The sequence below is a fragment of the Nuphar pumila genome, chromosome 17 (assembly GCF_984573655.1).
Source record: "Nuphar pumila chromosome 17, dmNupPumi1.hap1.1, whole genome shotgun sequence".
In the NCBI taxonomy this organism is placed as follows: Eukaryota; Viridiplantae; Streptophyta; class Magnoliopsida; order Nymphaeales; family Nymphaeaceae; genus Nuphar; species Nuphar pumila.
This window is the reverse complement of record NC_143265.1, coordinates 6,360,063-6,380,877: the sequence shown is the minus strand read 5'-3', so window position 1 is coordinate 6,380,877 and position 20,815 is coordinate 6,360,063. Positions and strand designations below refer to the sequence as shown.

The 20,815-nt window shown below is 37.4% G+C and overlaps 1 protein-coding gene across 2 annotated transcripts in view; it reads right to left on the bottom strand.

Moving 5' to 3' along the window:
- The window catches only part of LOC149811463 (plastoglobule-localized metallopeptidase 48, chloroplastic-like), a 36,687-nt gene extending 25,022 nt beyond the window's left edge, over nucleotides 1-11,665 (bottom strand). For both annotated transcript variants that reach the window (XM_089993099.1, XM_089993100.1), the window contains exons 1-3: nucleotides 11,544-11,665; nucleotides 11,372-11,461; nucleotides 5,191-5,248 (exon numbers count right to left, since the gene is read on the bottom strand). In XM_089993099.1, the coding sequence (XP_089849225.1) occupies nucleotides 5,191-5,248; nucleotides 11,372-11,461; nucleotides 11,544-11,624 (229 nt within the window). In that variant the 5' untranslated portion in view covers nucleotides 11,625-11,665. The remainder of the gene's footprint in view (nucleotides 1-5,190; nucleotides 5,249-11,371; nucleotides 11,462-11,543) is intronic.
- Nucleotides 11,666-20,815: the final 9,150 nt, after the last annotated feature.

The window sequence follows — 20,815 nt, the reverse complement described above, 5'->3', positions numbered from 1 at the left end:
CCAGGATGTGACTCGTTGCAGATCCAATCGTGCAGGACTATCTGAGTCCAATTAGATCTCCGAGAAACTACAAAATCAAATTGCTTATCATGTTTCAAGTTCTGAGATATTTTTCTTTTGGCCTTCTCAGAAATTGTATTTTGATGTTAGATTCTATTTTGCATGTTTGGAATCATACTAGACTTTTCCCATATTTTTTTTCTTTTTTAGGTACTGGATTCTACGGATCCGAATAGTTCTAGTGCCCTGTAGGATTTCTTTTGTTGTACTAGAGGGTGTATGGGGATCCATGGTAGTTTTTCATTTTATTTTCTGCATTTTAATTTTTAATGCATTTTGCCAGTGGGTCTGGATCGTTAAACACAGTTTGGATCTTTCCCAATATCCAAACTCTTGTTGGACCCCATGGGTGGCGACACTTAGAGTGGACGCCCATGACCTTCATTTGAAATTCTATTTGACTCAAAGTCAAATAGAGCAGTTGGAGGTGCTTTTACTCCCCTGTCGTAATTTTGGCTTACTCAAGCCTTGGGAGAGCCCTTGCTTGGGGAAAGGGTTTTCTCTCTTTAATGAGACCCATTTCCCATATGTGATAAAGAGAGGGGGTCGACCATGGTGGAAGGAGCTTCTTTTGATTCAAGAAAAATCATCATTTTGAAAGAAGGTGGTTCTTGTTGTTTGAGTTTGAGGATAACTTGTGAATGGTGGATGCCTTGGTGGATTCGAACCTTGAAGGTTTTGAGGTCCAGCCCTCTTCGTGGTGATTGATTCCTCTTGTTGCGGTGTGTTTGTGGTGAAACATCAGTGGAGTGCTTGGTCGTTGGTTGAACTTGTGAAAGTGGCTGAAGAGTTCTTCAATCTTGTTGCAGCAAACAAGATAACAATTTCTAAACTTGTTATCTTTTGTTTTGGTGTCTTGCATATTAGTTGTTCTTCGTATGATAGATTCTTTGTTAGAACTTGTGAAACTGTTCTCCAAAGTGCTAAGGAAATTATTTATGTGATTTTATTGTTCTGCATCTCATTTGTGGTTGTTGTATGTTTGGTTTGATTGAATCTCGTTTCTGCAAAAGAAAGTTGTTTCTGCACTCGGGTCTGTCTGACAGTCCCGGTGTTCGGGCCGTATCTCTCTAGATACAGGTCCAAATCGGGTGATCTTTGGCTTGTTGGAAAGCTAAGACCCTACCCGTCAAGTTTGTTGATTACCATTTGTCCTGAATCTATGTCGTTTGGCTATGAAAATTCCTGGAAAGTTTCTGACGTCTGGACAAGACTCGAGTCTTGTCCAGTGCAAAGTAGATCTGCTACTGTTTCGTATTTTCCGTATATTTTTTTTATTACTGCATGAAAAATTGCAAATCATATCTTGTTGGAAAGATAACATCATACGTTGCATCTTTCATGTTTATGATTTTTCATGAATCAAATTAGTTGATAGCCTAAAATAGCCGACAATCTCAGCTTGCCGATAGATATTTTTTTTAACTGAACTGTATGTTATTTGCTTGAAAGCCTGTCGTATTTGTTATGTATCTTCGTCTTCCATTCTTAGTTTTTCGAATTGAAACCTGATTTGAAAAGATAGTTGTCTGCTTGAGAACATTCATGTTCTGAGTTTTTGTTGATTTGGTCGTCGGATATATCGAAAGGTTGTTTGTTTGCTGCATAATAGAAAATATGTTCTGCATCTCGGTTAGTCTAAAACAGAACAAACAACAACTTGATTTAAGCATAAGTCACAAAATATTACTCCAAAATTTGAAAACTTTGGTTCGTTGGAAAGTTAGAAAAATTTTGCAGAACTTTTCAGTTCTGAGTTTCCTCAAATCCGGTTGTCAGAGGGATCATAAATCCCCTCGAAACAATCAGACTGGTCACCTGACAGTGCAGGGTGATATGTCCATCCACCTCGTTGAATCTGTCGTAACTTTGTCTGCGTAGAACCAAATCCAGTGTTTTCGGATCCATTGAAAAGTTGTGTGTGTCACGCAACTTTCCCGTGTTGGCCACCTCTGTCAAAACAGAGAGCCCAGACCTCAAATAGCCGATTGTTTTAGTCCTGTTCGGATTCACCTGCGTATTTTAGCTTCCGCGCGTGGAGATTCATTTTGGATCTCGGATCGTGAATAGACTCCCATGTCGATTCTACACTATTTTGGTATCAGAGCTTCCGCTGCCACTACACCAGTAAGGCATCAGAACTCCATTATACAATTATGTACTCATTGTATTTCCTCTGATGTTCATGTCAAACTTTCTATGAGTCTCATACAAGATAATAAATACAAGGCACGAGTACGTGCAACATTTTTTCCACAAGAAATTGCTAGGGGAGTGCAACATTCATTGGAGAAAAATTGCCAAAAGTTCTAATTTAGAAGATGACTCTGATGTTCATGTCAAACTTCCTATGAGTCACATACAAGATAATAAATACAAGGCACGAGTACGTACAACATTTTTTCCACAAGAAATTGCTAGGGGAGTGCAACATTCATTGGAGAAAAATTGCCAAAAGTTCTAATTTAGAAGATGACTTATATATATATATATATATATATATATGTGTGTGTGTGTGTGTGTGTGTGTGTGTGTGTGTGTGTGTGTGTGTGTACGTGTGTGTGTGTGTGTGTTTAGATCTTTAGCTTGTAACCTTGTATGACCTTTTTTGGTCCTATCATTGTGTTATGTAAAGTTGTAAACTTTTTGACTTTGGTATGCAATGATATTTTATTTTAAGTTTTAATTATTTACATTTATGATAATTAGATAGCATTGGTTGGATGTGATGACCCGATGTGGCGGTTTTGTGAGATTGCTGACGATTTCAGGTGGCACAATGTTTTGAGATGCAAATTCTATTGTGCATTGATTAATGAAGGTGTGCATCGCATTTGAGAACCTGGTGCTCCAGTGCGACCATGCATGTAAGCTCCAGATGATGCATGTCCTATAATATTTGTCAATCTTGGTGATATATATAGAAGGAAAGAAACAAGATTACAAGAATTGACACGTGTGCAGGGCCTTTATGCATTGGCACAACACAATGCATAATCTAATTCAGATGAAGAGCAACAGGAGACACAAGCCCCACAAGCACCAGTTGCCCCACAACAAGATATCATTTCTTATTATGAACAAGGAATGTTTTAACAATAAAGCTGATTGTTGTAGTGAATTATGCAGTTGAGTGAACTTTTGAGTCTTTTCACTTTTTTAGTCATGTAGTCAACTATGTAGTTGTGGTGAACTTCTATGTTATTGACTTTCTGAGTTTATTTAGTGAACTTTTGAGCCTTTCGACTTTTGTAGTCATGTAGCAAACTATGCTTCTATGTTATATCAAGTGTCAAGTATCATCTATCTTATTGACTTTATCTAATGAATAATTGAATTCTATTTCATGTTTCATGTGAATGACATGACAATAATTTACTATGTTTATTTTTAATATTTTATATAGTTACTTGCTTTTTAATTCTTATACTCATTCTTGTTTATTTGTTTTTTCTTGTGTTCTAAATTTTACATTTTTTTAAATTTTTTATTATTTGTGATTTTTAAATTTTTTTGCATAATTTAAATGTTTTTTCTCCATATTTTACGATAAGGTATGATACACCCGTATCTCAAGTTCATGCGATATAGGTTCCAATACATAGGTTCCAATACGCTAATTACAACATTGAATGTTTCTGCCTAATGTAGTAAAAACATTTCTTCCATTGATATAAAGATACGTAAGTTATTTTGGATTCACAACAAATAATTAATGTAGTATTTCTTTCTTTCTTCTTCTTCTTCTTTGTTGTCACAAATCAACAAGGAGCCCAAAGTAAGAGATCCTGGTCCCAAGGGGAACAACACTAATATGACAGTTTGCAAGCGAATTGTTTTAAAGGGAAGAAATTTGACGCAACCAACCTCTAAGCATAGGTGGCTTAGACCAAGAAGGAAATACGGAAATCAAGGAGTAGGGGAGGCACCCATGAATGGAAAGAGATCACCTTTATCATCTAAGAAAAAAGTCTAGGGGTGTCAATGGTTCTGATTTCAGATATCCAACCAACCTGAATCTGTTTATTCAGATTCAGTACATATAACTGGATCTGATTAATAATTGGATTCAGACTCGGTGTTAAAAGTATTAAATCTGTATCTAAGTCCAATTAGGCTCAGTTCTGATTATGTTGAGTTTTTTTGGTAAAGCCCACATCCAACAAATCTAACATGTTTACCTTAGTTGTCATAGGCACTAGGCGAAGCCTAGGCGGTGAGCCCCTAAAAAGACCTAGGTGGGGCTTAGGCGGTACCTCAAATAAAAAAATAAAAAAAAGCATAAAAAACATAATAAGAAACATGTATACAACATAAAATCAATCAATAATAAGCAATAGACAAATAATAAGTTGTTGAACACTGTAAAGCAATTATATTACATAACCTTAACTTAAACAAATTAAGAATAAATTAACAATTGAATAAACAAACAATACAACTAACAATGTGAAGAACAATACACAAAAAATAAAATCATGTATACAAAAAAATTAACAACAACAATAGACATAATACAAGCAATAGACAAGTAATGTCTTCTTCTCAACAATAGACATAATACAAACAACAGACAAATAATAAGTCTTTTTCTTCTTCTTCTCAACAATAGACACAATACAAACAATGGACAAATAACATGTCTTCTTTTTTTCTTCTTCTCCTCCTCCTCGAAGAAGAAAACAAATGATATGTTTAAAAAAAATATATTCTTCAAAAAAAAAAAGGCCTAGGTAGTCGCAGCCTAAGCGGCACCTAGGCGGTAATAGTGGGGCTACGCCTAGGTCACTTAGGCCGCCTAGCACCACCTTTGACAACTAAGATGTTTACAACCATAAAAAGCCATATCAATAAAGTACCAATATACCAAATGATCCATTATATGGATATAATTAATTCAGATATATTTGAGATTTAGGACAAGATTACCACTTACTAGTCAATACAATTAGTGAAAAACGAAAATAATGCTAAAAATTAGAGTTTGAGTCATGTATTTACCAGCGCTGTCATGCAATAGGATATTTAACAACTCAAAGTTTGGCTGAGGACTCTTCAATAAATTATTAGTTATCACATTGCAAAGGAACTATTGAGTCCGTGGAACTCAAAGAAAACACCAATAGTTACCTAGTAAAACCTTGCCAAGTTCATTCAATCCAGGAATGGCCCTCAAGAGTGATGTATTCTGAAATAAGTAAGCAGATTGTATTAGCAATATTAGAAATTGAAAGGCAATTCAAAATTGTAGAATAAACTATTGCATCAGTGAAAAACGCCTTTTTCCTCTTTGGTGTCTCTATATCAAGGAACAACACACATCGAATCATGAACCATAACTCTAATAGAGAAATAGCATATCAAATAAATTACATGTTTCTCATACAAAAATGTATAGAGAAAAATGAAATGCACGCCTCTTGTACCAACATAGATACCTCTACACTCCGCCATTCAATATATATGCCATTTCCTTCATTTGATAAATAACTTACAGCCAAAAAGGAAAAATCTTTAGATAAGGATTTTTTCTGAAGGTCGAAAGACCAAGTAGCTACCACAGCTAAACTCATCTTGTACAATAATAATATCAGTTTTAAATAGATGTTTGCAAGTCCATGGATTTATCTCTGCAGCCCTTAGGTAATCCACCTCAAAGTACATGTCCAATATTCCGCAGAGTAGAAAATATAAAGGAAATCAACAAAGAAAGCACGCTATCAAGCTTCTCAACAATGTTGCTCAGTCCAAACTTTCCTCTAATAGGAAAGATGACACATTATCCAGCATTTAATGCTATGCATCCATCATAATATGGATTTTTTTTTAAATCCACTGCTTGAAGTGAAAAAAGAAAAACACGCATTATTGCTCCATAGTCCATACTAGCAATATAGCAGTATATTTTAAGTGACCCTCAAAAGGCCAATGAATGAATACTGATAAACCCCTTGCCTATATGGGTACTAAAAGAAGAAAGAGACAAGTTATCAAACTATAGGAGTTCCCTATCATTATACCATGAATATCTCCCCGTCTATAAGATATTTACAGGTTTCAATGGAGAAATGAGCACCTGAACACTCATACCCTATTAACCAGTTAGGACATGGCACTGTGATTCTTTCTACCTGCCATAGTGCTCACCAACGTCATCACCGAATGTGGAAAACCTGTAACGTCCCCAACTTATACACTTTGAAAATGCGGATTTTTTTTAACAGTTGAAAATGCAGATTTTTTTTTAACAGTGCGGAAAACTTCCCAGAGACCAGGGGTCCTCACAGTTCAAATTCCAACTGGATAGCAAAACACCACAAACAAACTTACAACCATCATCCATACGAACCAAAACAATTTCTTTATTTATGAATAAGAGTAAATTTCAGAGACACTCTTTTATTCGACTGAAAATAAAGCAACAACTGAAAAAGCAAGAAGAACTAAAATAAAAAAAAGAGACACTCTGTCTCCTGCTGAAGCTGTTAAGATCCAAGTATAACTCTCATCCATTCCCAGTAGCCAATCCAACCTCACTGCTCACCATTTCCTATGAAAAACCAACAAAGTAGGGTGTCAGAACCGAAATTCTGAGCACAACTACTTCTAAAGAAACCAGGTGAGACAAAGAACATGGATAAAATTTCATATAATGATTTGAGTGTGCAGATATAATAATTTACAGTATCTAACAATTCATACATGCGACAGATTGCATATACTCATCAGTCGAGAACAATAAAGCAGTACCATATATCAAGAACTAAATAACCAAACCTTGCAACATGTTTTTAGGAAGTAAATTACATACCACCACCATATCATGTCATGATATAAAGAACAATTCAATTATGCATGATCTAGTGCAGAACAGGAGAATGCATGATACATTTTCAATGCATGAATTCCTTTATTATCTTACCTTTAAGTTCTCTTTTTCCTTTTCATATGTACGCCCTATTAAATGCATCTAACTTTAAGTTCCTCTTTTTAGTTACCATTGCCCGTGGATACACCAAACGAGTACAAGCCCCGAGGTTAAGTTAGGTTCCTAGGGTAGCTTAACACACAATTTGTATTTTATTACTGGGTTTCAAACTTATCCCGCGACCGAATCACCTTCGGAACATTAGACCTCCATATCTAATGTCGGGGACACAAGGGACACCTCACGCCCACAAGTGTCACTTCCTTGGTACAAAAAACAATTACAGTTATGACCAACACACCACCCCCAGGTAAAGTGACGGACTATCCCTAAAACCGTGGCCAGGAGAAAGAACCTCAATATCAGGTTCAGGGGACAAAATTGTAGCACACAGAGTTTTTGTATCCTCACAGTCTCCCTAAGACCGGATCTCTAAGATCTCCATTCTCCAGATGGAAGACCTCAAAATATATATTACACTGTTCTTATTTCTTATATTTTTATTAAAGTCAATTCTTTAAGTTTGCAACACCATATGCAAAAGTAAAGTAAGCACCCACATCCTCCCTTTCGGGGACCCTTACGGGACTCCAGCCCGTGAGGACAACTAGAACAGTGTAGTAGTTTGCCATACCAACTTATGTGGTTTAAGTGATGCAGTAAAAAACATATGTGAAAAGAAACCAAACCCACAGCTCTTCAGGCCGGTGATGTCCATTTAGGCCATGGATGCATCACATAATAAAACCAAAGTAGTGTTTTATTCGTAACACTTAGCCAAAGTGCCAAATGCATGTGCACTCATGCAACCATAAACCCAATTATAAGCATGTCATTTTTCAATCATATGCATTCTTACTACGTGTGCTACCTCCATCACATACATGTATCCACCAATGCATGTCTCCTGCGAGCGTGTGTGCATGCGAATAAATCCCTCAATTTCGCATACTTATGTTAAATGAGACATCAATAATCTAGTAGAAGCATGACTACACATTTTACATGTATAATCATAACATTGTCATTTTCAACCAAATCTGCATCAATTAAAAACTCACACTCTTCCTGTCAAACTGAACAACATATCACTGCAGGAGATAAGAAGGAATTATATATTAATTTTTTTCTTTTTGTTCTAATAAACAAGTCCAGCCCAGCCAGTAATACTCTCGTTATGCCACCACATATTGAACAACATATTAAAAAGCATATAACCTCATCAGTTATTCATATGATAACCAAATGAATATACCTTAGTCAAATCATGCATCTAATATTGAATAACGAGAATTTTCACTAGAATTATACAAAATACAATGAAATATCCATTTAAAACTTGGTTCAACAGCCACAGATGTTGATTTCAGATGAACAAGTTCACAACTAGGTATGACAGGTAAAGCGTTCCGGTTTAATTTCATTGTCTAACTATATTATGTACTGTATTTACTTGTCATTTATTCTTACATTCTGAAATTCGATTAACATAAAGTAAATCTTGGTTTTCCGAACATCAGCAGATGCGAGACATGTCAGATCACAACATAGCTACTCAAAGTTTACACTGAGAGGCATATCCACAAGGAAAGGACAGATTCAATCCCTTAACGGATCGAATGTAAAGAGACATTAAGAAAATATGCCGTAAATACACAAGTAAATAAATAGTGACTGAATTCACAAGAATCACAAGTTCGACCTTATTGAGATACCCCCCTCATATATATATATATATATATATATATATATATATATATATATATATATATATATATATATATATAGGTTCATAACATGAACAAAACCCTTCTGTTAGGAAAATCCGAACCCCCCCCCCCCCCATAATCGTAGATTTTTTGGTTTAGGGTTAACAGAAACCCTGAATCATGGATTTCTTTTGGTTTCCCACATGCATGCACACCCGGCACACTCGATACCCCCAAAAATTATCAGAATCTTACTAGTTATATAACCATTCTATTGAGATTCGAACTTGCCACGACCCAATCGAAAGTGTCGTACACCAACTGCTCTACCCAATGAAGTGGCGACCCCGTTGGGTCTTGAAAACCAAGAAAACAACCATCTAAAAGGGTTTCCATGGATTCTCATCTCGAATCCATACACGGAATCGAACCCATCTTCGATTCCTCACCCAGATTCCAAAGAAGAACCGCACCTTTCTCCGGTGAGTTTTCCGGTGATCGGAGGCTACAGTCGCGAGGGCAGGGCCGGCTGGTGTCGCTCCACTCAGTGCCGTGACAGGGGGTGCTCGAGAAGGCTGGTGATGGCTGCTGGTAGCCGGAGCTTTGCCGGTGATGGAGTTCCCTTCCAGTGCACACGAATAAGAGAGAGAGAGAGAGAGAGAGAGAGAGAGAAATACCGAAGTGAAGGGGATGCTTCCCCCTTTAACGAAACGCTCCCCTTCTCTTCCTCCAGAAGAGTCGGAGGGAGTCGGTTACGCCTTGCGTAACCCCCTCTTCCTCTCTTGATCTTTCTGCAAGAATCATGCCCTAGGCATGATTCTTGTTTCCGTAACTTTTAAAAGCACTCACACGGGTCCGGGTCCGAGCCCCCACGACCCTGGGTCCATTGTTAAAATGGATCCGGGTCGTCCATGAATGACGGATCCTCAGTTGGATCCATGTGGGTCCAACTATGGATACGACCCATTTTACAAAAAATTTTACTATGAATTTTCTTATAACCAATATTATTAGTTATTTATTTATTTTAGAATTGTTATTATACGTATACTTTAATACCCATTTTGTAGGTTTCTTATGGATCCGGGTAACGGGTCCGAACTCTGCGACTCGGGATCCAAATCCCAATTTGGATCCGGGCTGGTTATAAGAGTGGATCTGTCTAAAACTATTTACTGCTTTATTTATTTTATTATGATTTTATATATATATTAAAATATATATATGGGTATATGGATCCGAAAGGTGGATCCCGAACCCATCTACGCACTATCTTAATTAGTTATCACGTGAATAATTCAATTAATTTAAATTATTTCACTTATATATATACATATAAGTTTATACGAGATAAGTATACGTAAAGATCCCTTTATGGGTCCTGGATCCAAAATTTGGATCCCAGACCCAAATTTAGAAAAATACCCATTATTTTCAAATAAATTTAAACAAATAATTGTCAAAAATCGAGGTTATTACAAAACCGCTTTTGGTAGGTAACAAAAGTTAGGGAGGGAATGTAGAAGTAGGAAAATGGACCGAACTTTTTTTAAAAACCTAGAACAGTTAGTTGTTTAATTGTTTTATGTAAGTCTCACAAATATCACTCTGGGGAATTTCATAGCAAAGAAATACAATGAGATATAAGAAATCTTGGCAAAAATTGAGACGAGAACAAAAGAATAGTGGGAGAACATCCTGTGATATTTACATGATAATTTCACAGTTATATGTGATAAAGTTTGATTTAGTGATACTTCAATGATTTATCACTCGAAAGAAACTCACTGAAAATATCACAAGATTACTTTCATATTACCATATATTTGTGACATATGCTATTAAAAGGGAAAGCGAAGAGTGCATGGCACACTATGAATTTTGTCGTAATTCAGATTCTAATCGCAAGTAGAAGGCTAGTTGTAGGTCTTCTTATGCGTTCCAGTTCTGAAATTTCATTGCTGACATTTGTTTCTCAAAATAACCCTTAATTGTCGTTGAGATTTCTTGGTTTCTTTTCCTGGACTTCTTTATGGACGCGGAGTGAGATGCTCATGTGAGCAAACCAAACTCTGACCAAACGACTTTTTCATTTTATAATCGCAGAATCGTTGCCTACTATCCTATACAGCACTCGCTCCTTCCTCATCAAGTTTTCTTGTACAATAATCATCCTCTAATCGACAAGAAGTAAGACAAGCTTACAAATGGTGACAAATTACAATCTGCTACACCTGAACCTTAATCCTTCGGCAAAGATGCTGGAAAAAAAAAAGATAAGAATTCATGACAAGAATTAACAAATACTCGTTCCTTGAACTTCAAGCGTACTTCTACATAAAAAAAGTATCGAATTATTCGGATAAAAAAACAAGAAATCAACCTAAACAGAGCGCCATAAGAACATAAAAATCTCTAATTTCACACTATAAAGTTCCCAGCAAAAGCTTCCAAACCTAATCAGCAACAAACATGAACATATTTAGAAATCCATAAATCTGCTTCGTTCGAAAATCTTGAAACAAACTGTAAAATTTAATCTTCCGACGAAAAGTCGAATGATCGAATATCAAAACTCATCAAACAACCCAGTTCAAACAGAAAAGCAGCAATCAACCCCATCCGAAGCTAAGAAGATGAATCAGAGGTCGCAGAAAGGTGAAAACAGTCAAACCTGCTGGTCAAGAGGGTGCCTGAAATCATCCGCCTTAAGATCTCGGAAGACCAGGGACGCGCGGCAAACCGAAACCCTAGCTCTCGACGCCTGCTTCACTCTCGAGGGCTCAGAAGTGGAAGAGACGCAGAAAAACACGAAATTCAAGACGAGAGGAGAGAACGATCGTTACCTTCGGTGAAGCAGAGAAGAAGGGCGAGGGAAGGAAGGGTTTCCGCGGGAGAGAGGAGGAAGGGAGAAACATTAACGCCATCAACGCGAGCGACCGAGAGAGAGAGAGAGAGAGACGATGAAGGAACCGATAAAAGAATCAAAGGGAGATCATTTGGAGCGAGGGAGTCCACATCCGTGGCCATGGCGACCGTTTGCCGCCATCTCCTTTTCCGTGGGACCCATGACGATTCTGCTAGTGGTAGTCGGGCCCGTTTCTTGAGACAACCGATAGGTTGGATGTTTGAGTTTTGGGTTCCGTATCAGGACCTCGGGAACGTGTGATCAAATGTCACAAAGACACGAGGACACGAGTCAGGTTGACAAGTCCCCCTCTTGAAAAAAAACACACGAGGACGTGCGCTGGTACGAGTCCGACTCGATGTTTGAATTTTTTTTGGAAAACAAGGAACGGGGGAGACAAAAAAATTAATTTTTAACCAATAAAAAATATTTTTTGATATTTTATTATTAAAATGCATATTTATTGAAATGATTTTTTTTTAAGAAATCAAGGCACGAGGGAGACAAAAAATTTAATTTTTAATCAATAAAAACTATTTTTTTATATGGGCTTTTCACCATTTGAGCCCAAATCCAAATGTGAATCCGTTTAGCCAACATCTGATTAATTGGATCTGGTATTAGCTGCATCAAATCTGAATCCAACCCATTTACACCCTACATCAATTAGGAGTATCAATGGGTCGGGCTTGACCCATACCAAACCCTATAGGGTTAAGGTTTGGTGATAAATAGGAAGGTCTGATTACAATCCGGGTTAGACCCGAAGTGTCCTATTAATATATGGAGCCAGGTATGGTTTGTGAAATTTCATACAAGACCCAACCCAACCCAAGTTCCAACTAAGATCCACCATTTTTTTATATAAAAGAATAAAAAAATATTATTCTTTAACTGGTAAGTTGGTAGAGTTAGTAGATGTTATGTGTAGGAGAAAGATTGATATTTTATGTCTTCAAGAGACCAAATGGGTAGGTGAGAAAGCTAAAGTGATAGAACCTTGGGGATATAAGATTTGGTATACAGGAATAAATAGGAATAGGAATGTAGTAGGGATTGTTATGAGTCGTCAGTTTATAGATAATGTAGTTGAGGTCCGTAGGAAGGGTGATAGAATTTTACTTATTAAATTAGTATTAGGTACGGATATTATTAATATTATTAGTGTTTATGCACCTCAAGTAGGTTTAGATGATTCCATTAAGCATCAATTTTGGGAAGATTTAGATGGAGTAGTACAAGAGACATCTTATGGAGAAAAGCTTTTCATCGGCGGTGACCTTAATGGACATGTAGGCATTAGTAGGGATGGATTTGAGAATATCCATGGAGGCTATGGTATAGGAGAAAGAAATGAAAGTGGAGATAGGATTTTAGATTTTTGTTTGTCCTATGATATGATCTTAGCAAACACTTGGTTTAGGAAGAGGGAGTCTCACCTAGTAACATTTAAAAGTGGGGTTAATACGAGTCAGATAGATTTTTTCCTACTTAGAAAGAGAGATAGGGGTTGTTGCATCGATTGTAAGGTTATACCAGGAGAAAGTGTAGCTACACAACATAGAGTCTTAATTTTAGATCTTAGAATTAGACAATGCCGCAAAAGGGATAGACATAGGATAGATCCTAGAATTAAGTGGTGGGCACTGAAAGGAGCTAAACAAGGAATGTTTGTAGAGCAGGTAGTTAAGGAAGTTGATTGGTGTCTCGAGGAGGATTCAGAATCAATGTGGAATAAGATAGCGGGTGGTATGAGAAAAGTAGCTAAGGAGGTATTGGGTGAGTCTAAAGGCGGTGCACCACTAGGTAAGGATACATCATGGTGGAACGAGGATGTCAAATTAGCTATTAAGGTTAAAAGAGAGTGTTATAGAAATCTAAGTAAGAGTCGTGATAATGAGAATTTGGAGAAGTATATGATAGCAAAGAAGGAAGCTAAAAAAGTTGTTCGAAACGCGAGGGCTAAGGTATATAAGGAGGTTTATGACAAGTTGGATACCAAAGAAGGCGAGAAGGATATTTATAGGCTTGCAAAGATGAGAGATAGGAAATCGAAGGATTTGGGTATGGTTAGATGTATCAAAGATGAAACGCAAAGGGTTTTAGTCAAAGATGAGAAGATTAAGGAGAGATGGAAAGATTATTTTGATAAGCTATTTAATGATAGTCATGCTCAAGATCTTGGAGACTTCTCCATTCCTTTTCATGAGATAAATCGTGACTTCATGCGCAAGATTCAAAAGAAAGAAATTGTAGAGGCTTTGAAGAAAATGAAATCAAGAAGGGCAGTTGGCCCAGATGGTATACCTATCGAGGCTTGGAAATGCTTGGGAGAGAAAGGTTTAGAATGGTTGACAAATCTTTTTAACTTGATTTGGCGAACAAATAAGATGCCTAATGAGTGGAGGAAGAGTACTTTGGTGCCTTTATATAAGAATAAGGGTGATATACAAGATTGCACAAACTATCGTGGTATAAAACTCATGAGTCATACTATGAAACTTTGGGAGAGGGTGATTGAGTCTAGGTTGAGGAAGGTTGTCATGATATCGGAGAATCAATTTGGTTTTATGCCTGGAAGATCAACTATGGAAGCTATACATCTTCTTAGACAACTTATTGAAAGATATAGAGAGAGGAACAAAGATTTGCATATGGTTTTTATTGATTTAGAGAAGGCATACGATAGAGTACCTAGGGACGTTCTCTGGTGGACAATGATGAAGAAAGGTGTTTCTCTCAAGTACATTAGTATAATTAAAGATATGTATGAAGGAGTAGTAACCAATGTCCACACTTGTGGAGGGGTGACAACCAATTTTCCGATAACGGTTGGGTTACATCAAGGATCTGCTTTAAGCCCTTTCCTATTTGCGATAGTGATGGATGAGATTACGAGATCAATTCAAGAAAATGTACCGTGGTGTATGTTGTTTGCTGATGATATTGTTTTGATTGATGAGTCTAGAGCTGGGGTTAATGCTAAGTTAGAATTATGGAGACAGACATTGGAAGCTAGAGGTTTTAAGTTGAGTAAGAGTAAGACTGAATATATGGAATGTCGGTTTAGTAAGCAACGAAGTAGTGATGGGAGTGTAGTGAAGCTTGGTGAGCAAGATATACCAGTGAATGATTATTTCAAATATTTGGGATCCATCATTCAAAAGTATGGAGAAATTGATGGAGATGTAAATCATAGGATAAAGGTTGGGTGGATGAAATGGAAAAGTGCTACTGGAGTGTTGTGCGATCGTAGAATGCCATTGCGATTGAAGGGAAAGTTTTATAGGACGACTATTAGACCCGCTTTACTATATGGTACAGAATGTTGGGCTGCCAAGAGACATCATATTCAAAAAATGAGTGTAGCTGAGATGCGGATGCTTAGATGGATGTGTGGAAATACAATAAAAGATAAGATTCGGAACGAAGAGATACGTAAGAAGGTAGGTGTTGCACCCATTGAAAATAAGATGCGAGAGAATCGTTTACGGTGGTTTGGACATATTCGGCGAAGGCCTAATGATGCTCCAGTTAGAAGGTTGGAGAAATGGGAAAATATATTAGTTAAAAGAGGTCGGGGTAGGCCTAGGAAGACTTGGATGAAGATGATAGGAAAGGATATGAATGCTTTGAACCTCACCGAGGACATGGCGTTGGATATAAATGATTGGAGGAAAAGGATTCATGTGGAAGACCCAAAATGAATTTCTTTTTTGGTTCATATCGCTGACCCCAATTGTTTTGGGATGAAGGCGTAGTTGTTGTTGTTGTTGTTGTTGTAATAAAAAAATATTATTTTATGGGTATGGTTCAAGTCTGGTTCATGTAATTCTTATAGGATTCAGGTATGGTTTCTCTTATGGTAGGTCTGATTGGATCTCAGTCTGGACCTGGTACCAGTATCTCAAAACAGGTCTGAGTCTGGTTCTACCTGGGTCCAAACCAAACCCAGTCCGTCTCCTAAATTTGGTGGGTTCAACTCTCTGCAGGTTTGGGCAAGTAAGACTGGGTGGTCAAGTCCTCAACCTGCAGAGAGGTGGGCTTCCACTAAGTGACCTGATTCTCGGTGAAGGTTTTTCTTCGTCATAAAAATAAAAGACAATATAGGTCAGATTAACTAAAAGAAGAATAATGGCTTAGTGTTTTTTTAGGCAAATAACATTCTGTACAAGTCATAGACGTTTGGGAAAAATCTATTTAGGGCCAAGCTTTTGCCTCTAATTTCAAAAATAAGCCTCAATTTCCTTAAGATCTCTATTTTCCTGGAAACTGCCAAACAGAGGCCTAACATTGTTACTGACTTGACTTATTGTGCATTAACTCAGGTTAAACTTTCTAAAATATTTACTTTTTTATGATGACAAATAAATAATTTTAATTTCAAAAGACAATACAGGAAACAAAGAAATGTCACGTTTTTTCAAGATGATAGATATTGACCTAAGGTCACTATTTGACAGTTTTGAGGGAACCTGTGGCCAATTTCTATAATTTTACAGAGGACTACCTTTATTATTGTGTATTAACTCAGGTTAAATTATAAACCTTCGTAATCAAATGTTTAAAATATTTACTTTTTCTTTTTTATGAGGTGAGAAAGTATTTTTTTACTTTCAAAGGACCATACAGAAAACAGAAAAAAAGACGTTTTTAAAAGATGATGGACATTGACTTAAGGTCCCTATTTAACAGTTTTGAGGAAACCTGTGGTCAATTTCTAGAATTTCAGAAAAATATGGACTATGTTTGGAATTAGAAGCTAAATCTTGGCCCCTAAATGTAATATTTCTCAAAAGCTTTTATTTGGGGTATAATGAGCTCAAAACCCTACTCACACAATGTGCAACTTTTATGACAATCTATACTTATTACGGGTGTCAATGTGTCGGCTTTGGTTTGGACCCAGGTGGAATTAGACTTGAACCAGATTTTCGGGTATGATATCGGGTATGGGCTCGATTTTAATCGAGTCTACTATAAGAGAAACCATACTCGGACCCGATAAGAAAAATATGAACCAGACACAGACCATACCCCCTAAAATAATAATTTGTATAATTTTTACATTGAAAATTTGTGGTATAAAATTTCACAAACTATACCCGAGTCTATGTATTAATTATACCTTCAGGACTTAATCGTGTTTTCTTATTTGTCATGATACCTAGACCCTATAGGGTTTGGTACGGGTAAACCATGACACCCCTAATGCTTATCACTTGAAATTCGATTTATGGGTGCGAGTGGGTCGGATCTTTATCTCATTCGAAACCGACAGAGAAAAATTTGGGCAATACGGTCTATAAAAAATTGGTTCCCTTTAAAAAAAGGATCCGATTTAGAACAAACGATTTCGGGTTCAGTAGGATCTAGGGTCGGAATCGACTAAATGAATAGGCGTATAACCAAGTTGGACCCAAATCTGACCAGAACCATTTTATATATTTTATAAGAAAACCGATAAGTTGATTCGCTTCCTGTGGATTTAGTGTTAAATGGGGTCGGTTCACATACAGATCCAAAACCATGTCTTTTGAGTTACTTTCATATCTATAACTGGATCACTCATGATTAGGGGTGTCAACGGCTCAGGTTTGGTTCGGACCCAAATGGAACCAGACTTGGACCTATTTTTTTTTATGGTATCGGGTCCATACTCGGTCCACTATAAGAAAAACCATACCCGGACCCAATAAAAACTACATAAACCAGACCTAGACCATACTCGGTAAAACCATAATTTTTATCATTTTTACATTGAAAAATTGTGGGTCTTTATCGGAACTCGGGTCAGGTCCGGGTCTGGTATAAAATTTCACAAACTATACCCGGGTCCATTTATTAATCAAACCTTTGAGTCCGGACCCGGGTCTTAATCGGGTCTTATTATTTATCACCATAGCCAGACCCTATAGTGTTTTGTTTGGGTCGGGTCCAGGTAAACCCGACCCGTTGACACCCCTACTCATGATAAGAGTGTAAGGTCAGCCCAAGTCCAATACGTTTGCAACCCTATCCAACTCTTGACATGCTGAACGTAATTCAGATACTAAAGTTCAGCATTTTTCTCAGCAGTGATAGGCTGAACCCCAAAATAACGTGAAAATCAAGACCCAATATTTCATGTTGCTGGTTACATGATTGATATTATGAGGAATCTCGTTCTTGGGAAATATCGGTATATATAAAAATATACATTATAAAAATTGTGAATAAAAAAATATAAGTAATATCAAAAAAATTATTGTGTTAATATCTGATAAAATCACGATATTTTTCAAATGGGTACTTTGCATATACCTTTTTTTGTGTGGGTATTATCGGCGATCTTATGCTTGAAATAGAATCAACAGCAGAGGAAAAGATTTTGGTAGCAAACTTCTGACTTTACACGTGGAAGCAGATGGCTCCTGGACTTGTTTTGCGCCAGCACGACTGGTAAAGGCTTTGTTTCCAAGATTTTGGTAGCAAACTTATGACTTTACATGTGGCAGTAGATGGATCCTGGACTTGTTTTGCGCTAGCACGCCTGGTAAAGGCTTTGTTTCCAAGATCATAGCTGGTGAGAAATCATTTCCCACATTTTTTGTGCCAACTCAACGTGTGATTTCAAATTCAAAGGCAACAGAGTAGAGAAGAAAAAATGATAAAGAGTTTGAGTTGTGATCCTTGTGTTGGGGGTTAAAACGGATGTACCGGGTCTCCCCACAAGTGTGAATCGATGGAAACAATAATGCAATGACAATGGAAGAAAATAAAACCAAAACAAATCAACAGCATAAACAAAACAACACACAACGATTTACGTAGTTTCCTCTCAACTGAGGTACGTCCACGACGACCAATAGGTCAACAACTTCCACTTTCATCAAACAAAAATTTAAAAGTGGCCAAAAGGTATAAGCCTTATAAACACACAAGGTGTAACGAAATGAACAAGAGGATATACCTCATTGAGGAACAAAGAACGAATGATCTGAAGAACCAGCTTGACGAAGCTGTCCTGAAAGAAGTGTAGCAACACTTCTTGCTTTTGTTCACTCCACACCCTTTCGGTGCCCTAAAAGAGTTTCTCACACCTTTTCGCTCTCTTCTGTTTCTTATTTTGCTCTCTCATCTATCCCTTAAATAGAGGATGAGACATGTATTTAATGTGGAAGACTAAATATCTTGCACAACTTACAATGCGCCTGAAGCGCATTAGCACAAATCACTACCCCCCTGAAGCCACAAATCGCTATCCATCGACTACTACAAATCGCTATGCAGCGATATCACAAATCACTATGCAGCAACTACTACAAATCGCTATCCAGCGATACCACAAATCAGTATACAGCGATACCACAAATCGCTATCCAACGACTACTATAAATCGCTATGCAGCGATACCACAAATCACTATGCAACGATACCACAAATCGCTATTCAGGTTAAAGCACTCTTCGCCAAATCGTTATCGACAAATCGTTGATCCTCAAACTCTGAACAGCTGAATCATCATTCAGCTGAGAAAACTTCTATAAATCGCTATCCAGCGAATACGAAAATCGTGCTCAAGAAGATCAAGTATCGTGCTTGGAATTCTGCAGCGATACTGAATGTGCATCGAACCAATGGATCCCACAAAGGAGGGAAACCCAATAATTCTCCCCCTTCTCGACTTATGTGGAAGTTTCTTCCATTCCTGCTAGAAATCGACACTTCTCATGCTTGTCCTTGGGCAATGACTTGGTCAACATATCTGATGTATTGTCATCAGTATGCACTTTCTCCAGTTGCAGCAATTTTTTATTCAAGACATCTCGAATCCAGTGGTATCAAATATCGATATGTTTTGATCTTGAATGAAACGAGGAATTCTTACTCAAGTGAATCACACTCTGGTTATCACAGTGAAGAACATACTCTTCTTGCTTCAAGCTCAACTCTTGCAAGAATTTCTTCACCCACAACAATTTCATACTGTCTTCTGTAATGACGATGAACTCAGCTTTTTTAGTAGAGAGAGCTAAAAATTTCTGTAATATTGACTGCCATGCAACTGCTCTCCCTGCAAAAGTAATCAAATACCCAGAAGTAGACTTTTTACTGTCTACATGACCAGCCACATTAGAATCTGTGAACCCCTCAAGAATAGGTTCACCCTTTCCAAAATATAGGCTCAACTTCGAAGTGCTCTGAAGATACCTTAGAATCCATTTCACTGCTGCCCAGTCTTCCTTCCCTGGATTTGATAGAAATTGACTAACAACTCCAACAACATGAGCTATGTCTGGTCGAGTACAAACCATAGCATACATCAACGAACCTACTGTCGAAGCATAGGGAATTTTCTGCATCTCAATTCTTTCTTCATCATTTGCAGGACATTGACTTGAGCTAAGTTTGAAATGGCGTGCAAGTGGGAAATTAACAGGCTTTGCTTTGTCCATGTTGAACCTCTGAAGAACCTTTCTTATATACTTCTCTGGTGATAACCAGATCAACCCATGTAATCTGTCACAAACGATTCTCATCCCAAGAATTTGCTTTGCTGGACCTAAATCCTTCATGGCAAAGGTCTCACTCAGCTCCATCTTTAACTTGTTTATCCTGCTGATGTCTTTGCCCACAATCAACATATCATTCACATAAAGCAAGAGAATGGTAAAATTACTATCTGAAAATTTCTTCACAAATACACAATGGTCTGTGGAGGTTCTTGAATATCCATGCTCAGTCATAAAGGAATCAAACTTTTTATACCACTTCCTTGGTGCTTGCTTCAATCCATACAAGTTCTTCTTCAGCTTGCAGACTAGGTGCTCTTTACCCTTGTCAATGAAGCCCTCAGATTGCTCTATATAAATTTCTTCTTCTAAGTCACCATGCAGAAATGCAGTCTTCACATCAAGCTGCTCAACTTTCAAATTCATGCTTGCAGCTATACCGAGCATAGTTCAGATGGAGGACATCTTTACAACTGGTGAGAAAATTTTATCAAAATCAACTCCCTTCTTCTGAGAAAAACCTTTCACTACAAGTTGTGCCTTGTATCTAGGTTGAGAGTTGATCCCATCAGCCGGCTGTTCAGGATCTCGTGGAGGAGATGCCACATTCTCACAATGATGCAGATAAAGGATATGATGAGACAAAAATTGAGGGGGAACCAACACCTCAAGAGTCACTTCCTCAGATTCCGATAAGGAGGTCTACCAGAGAGAA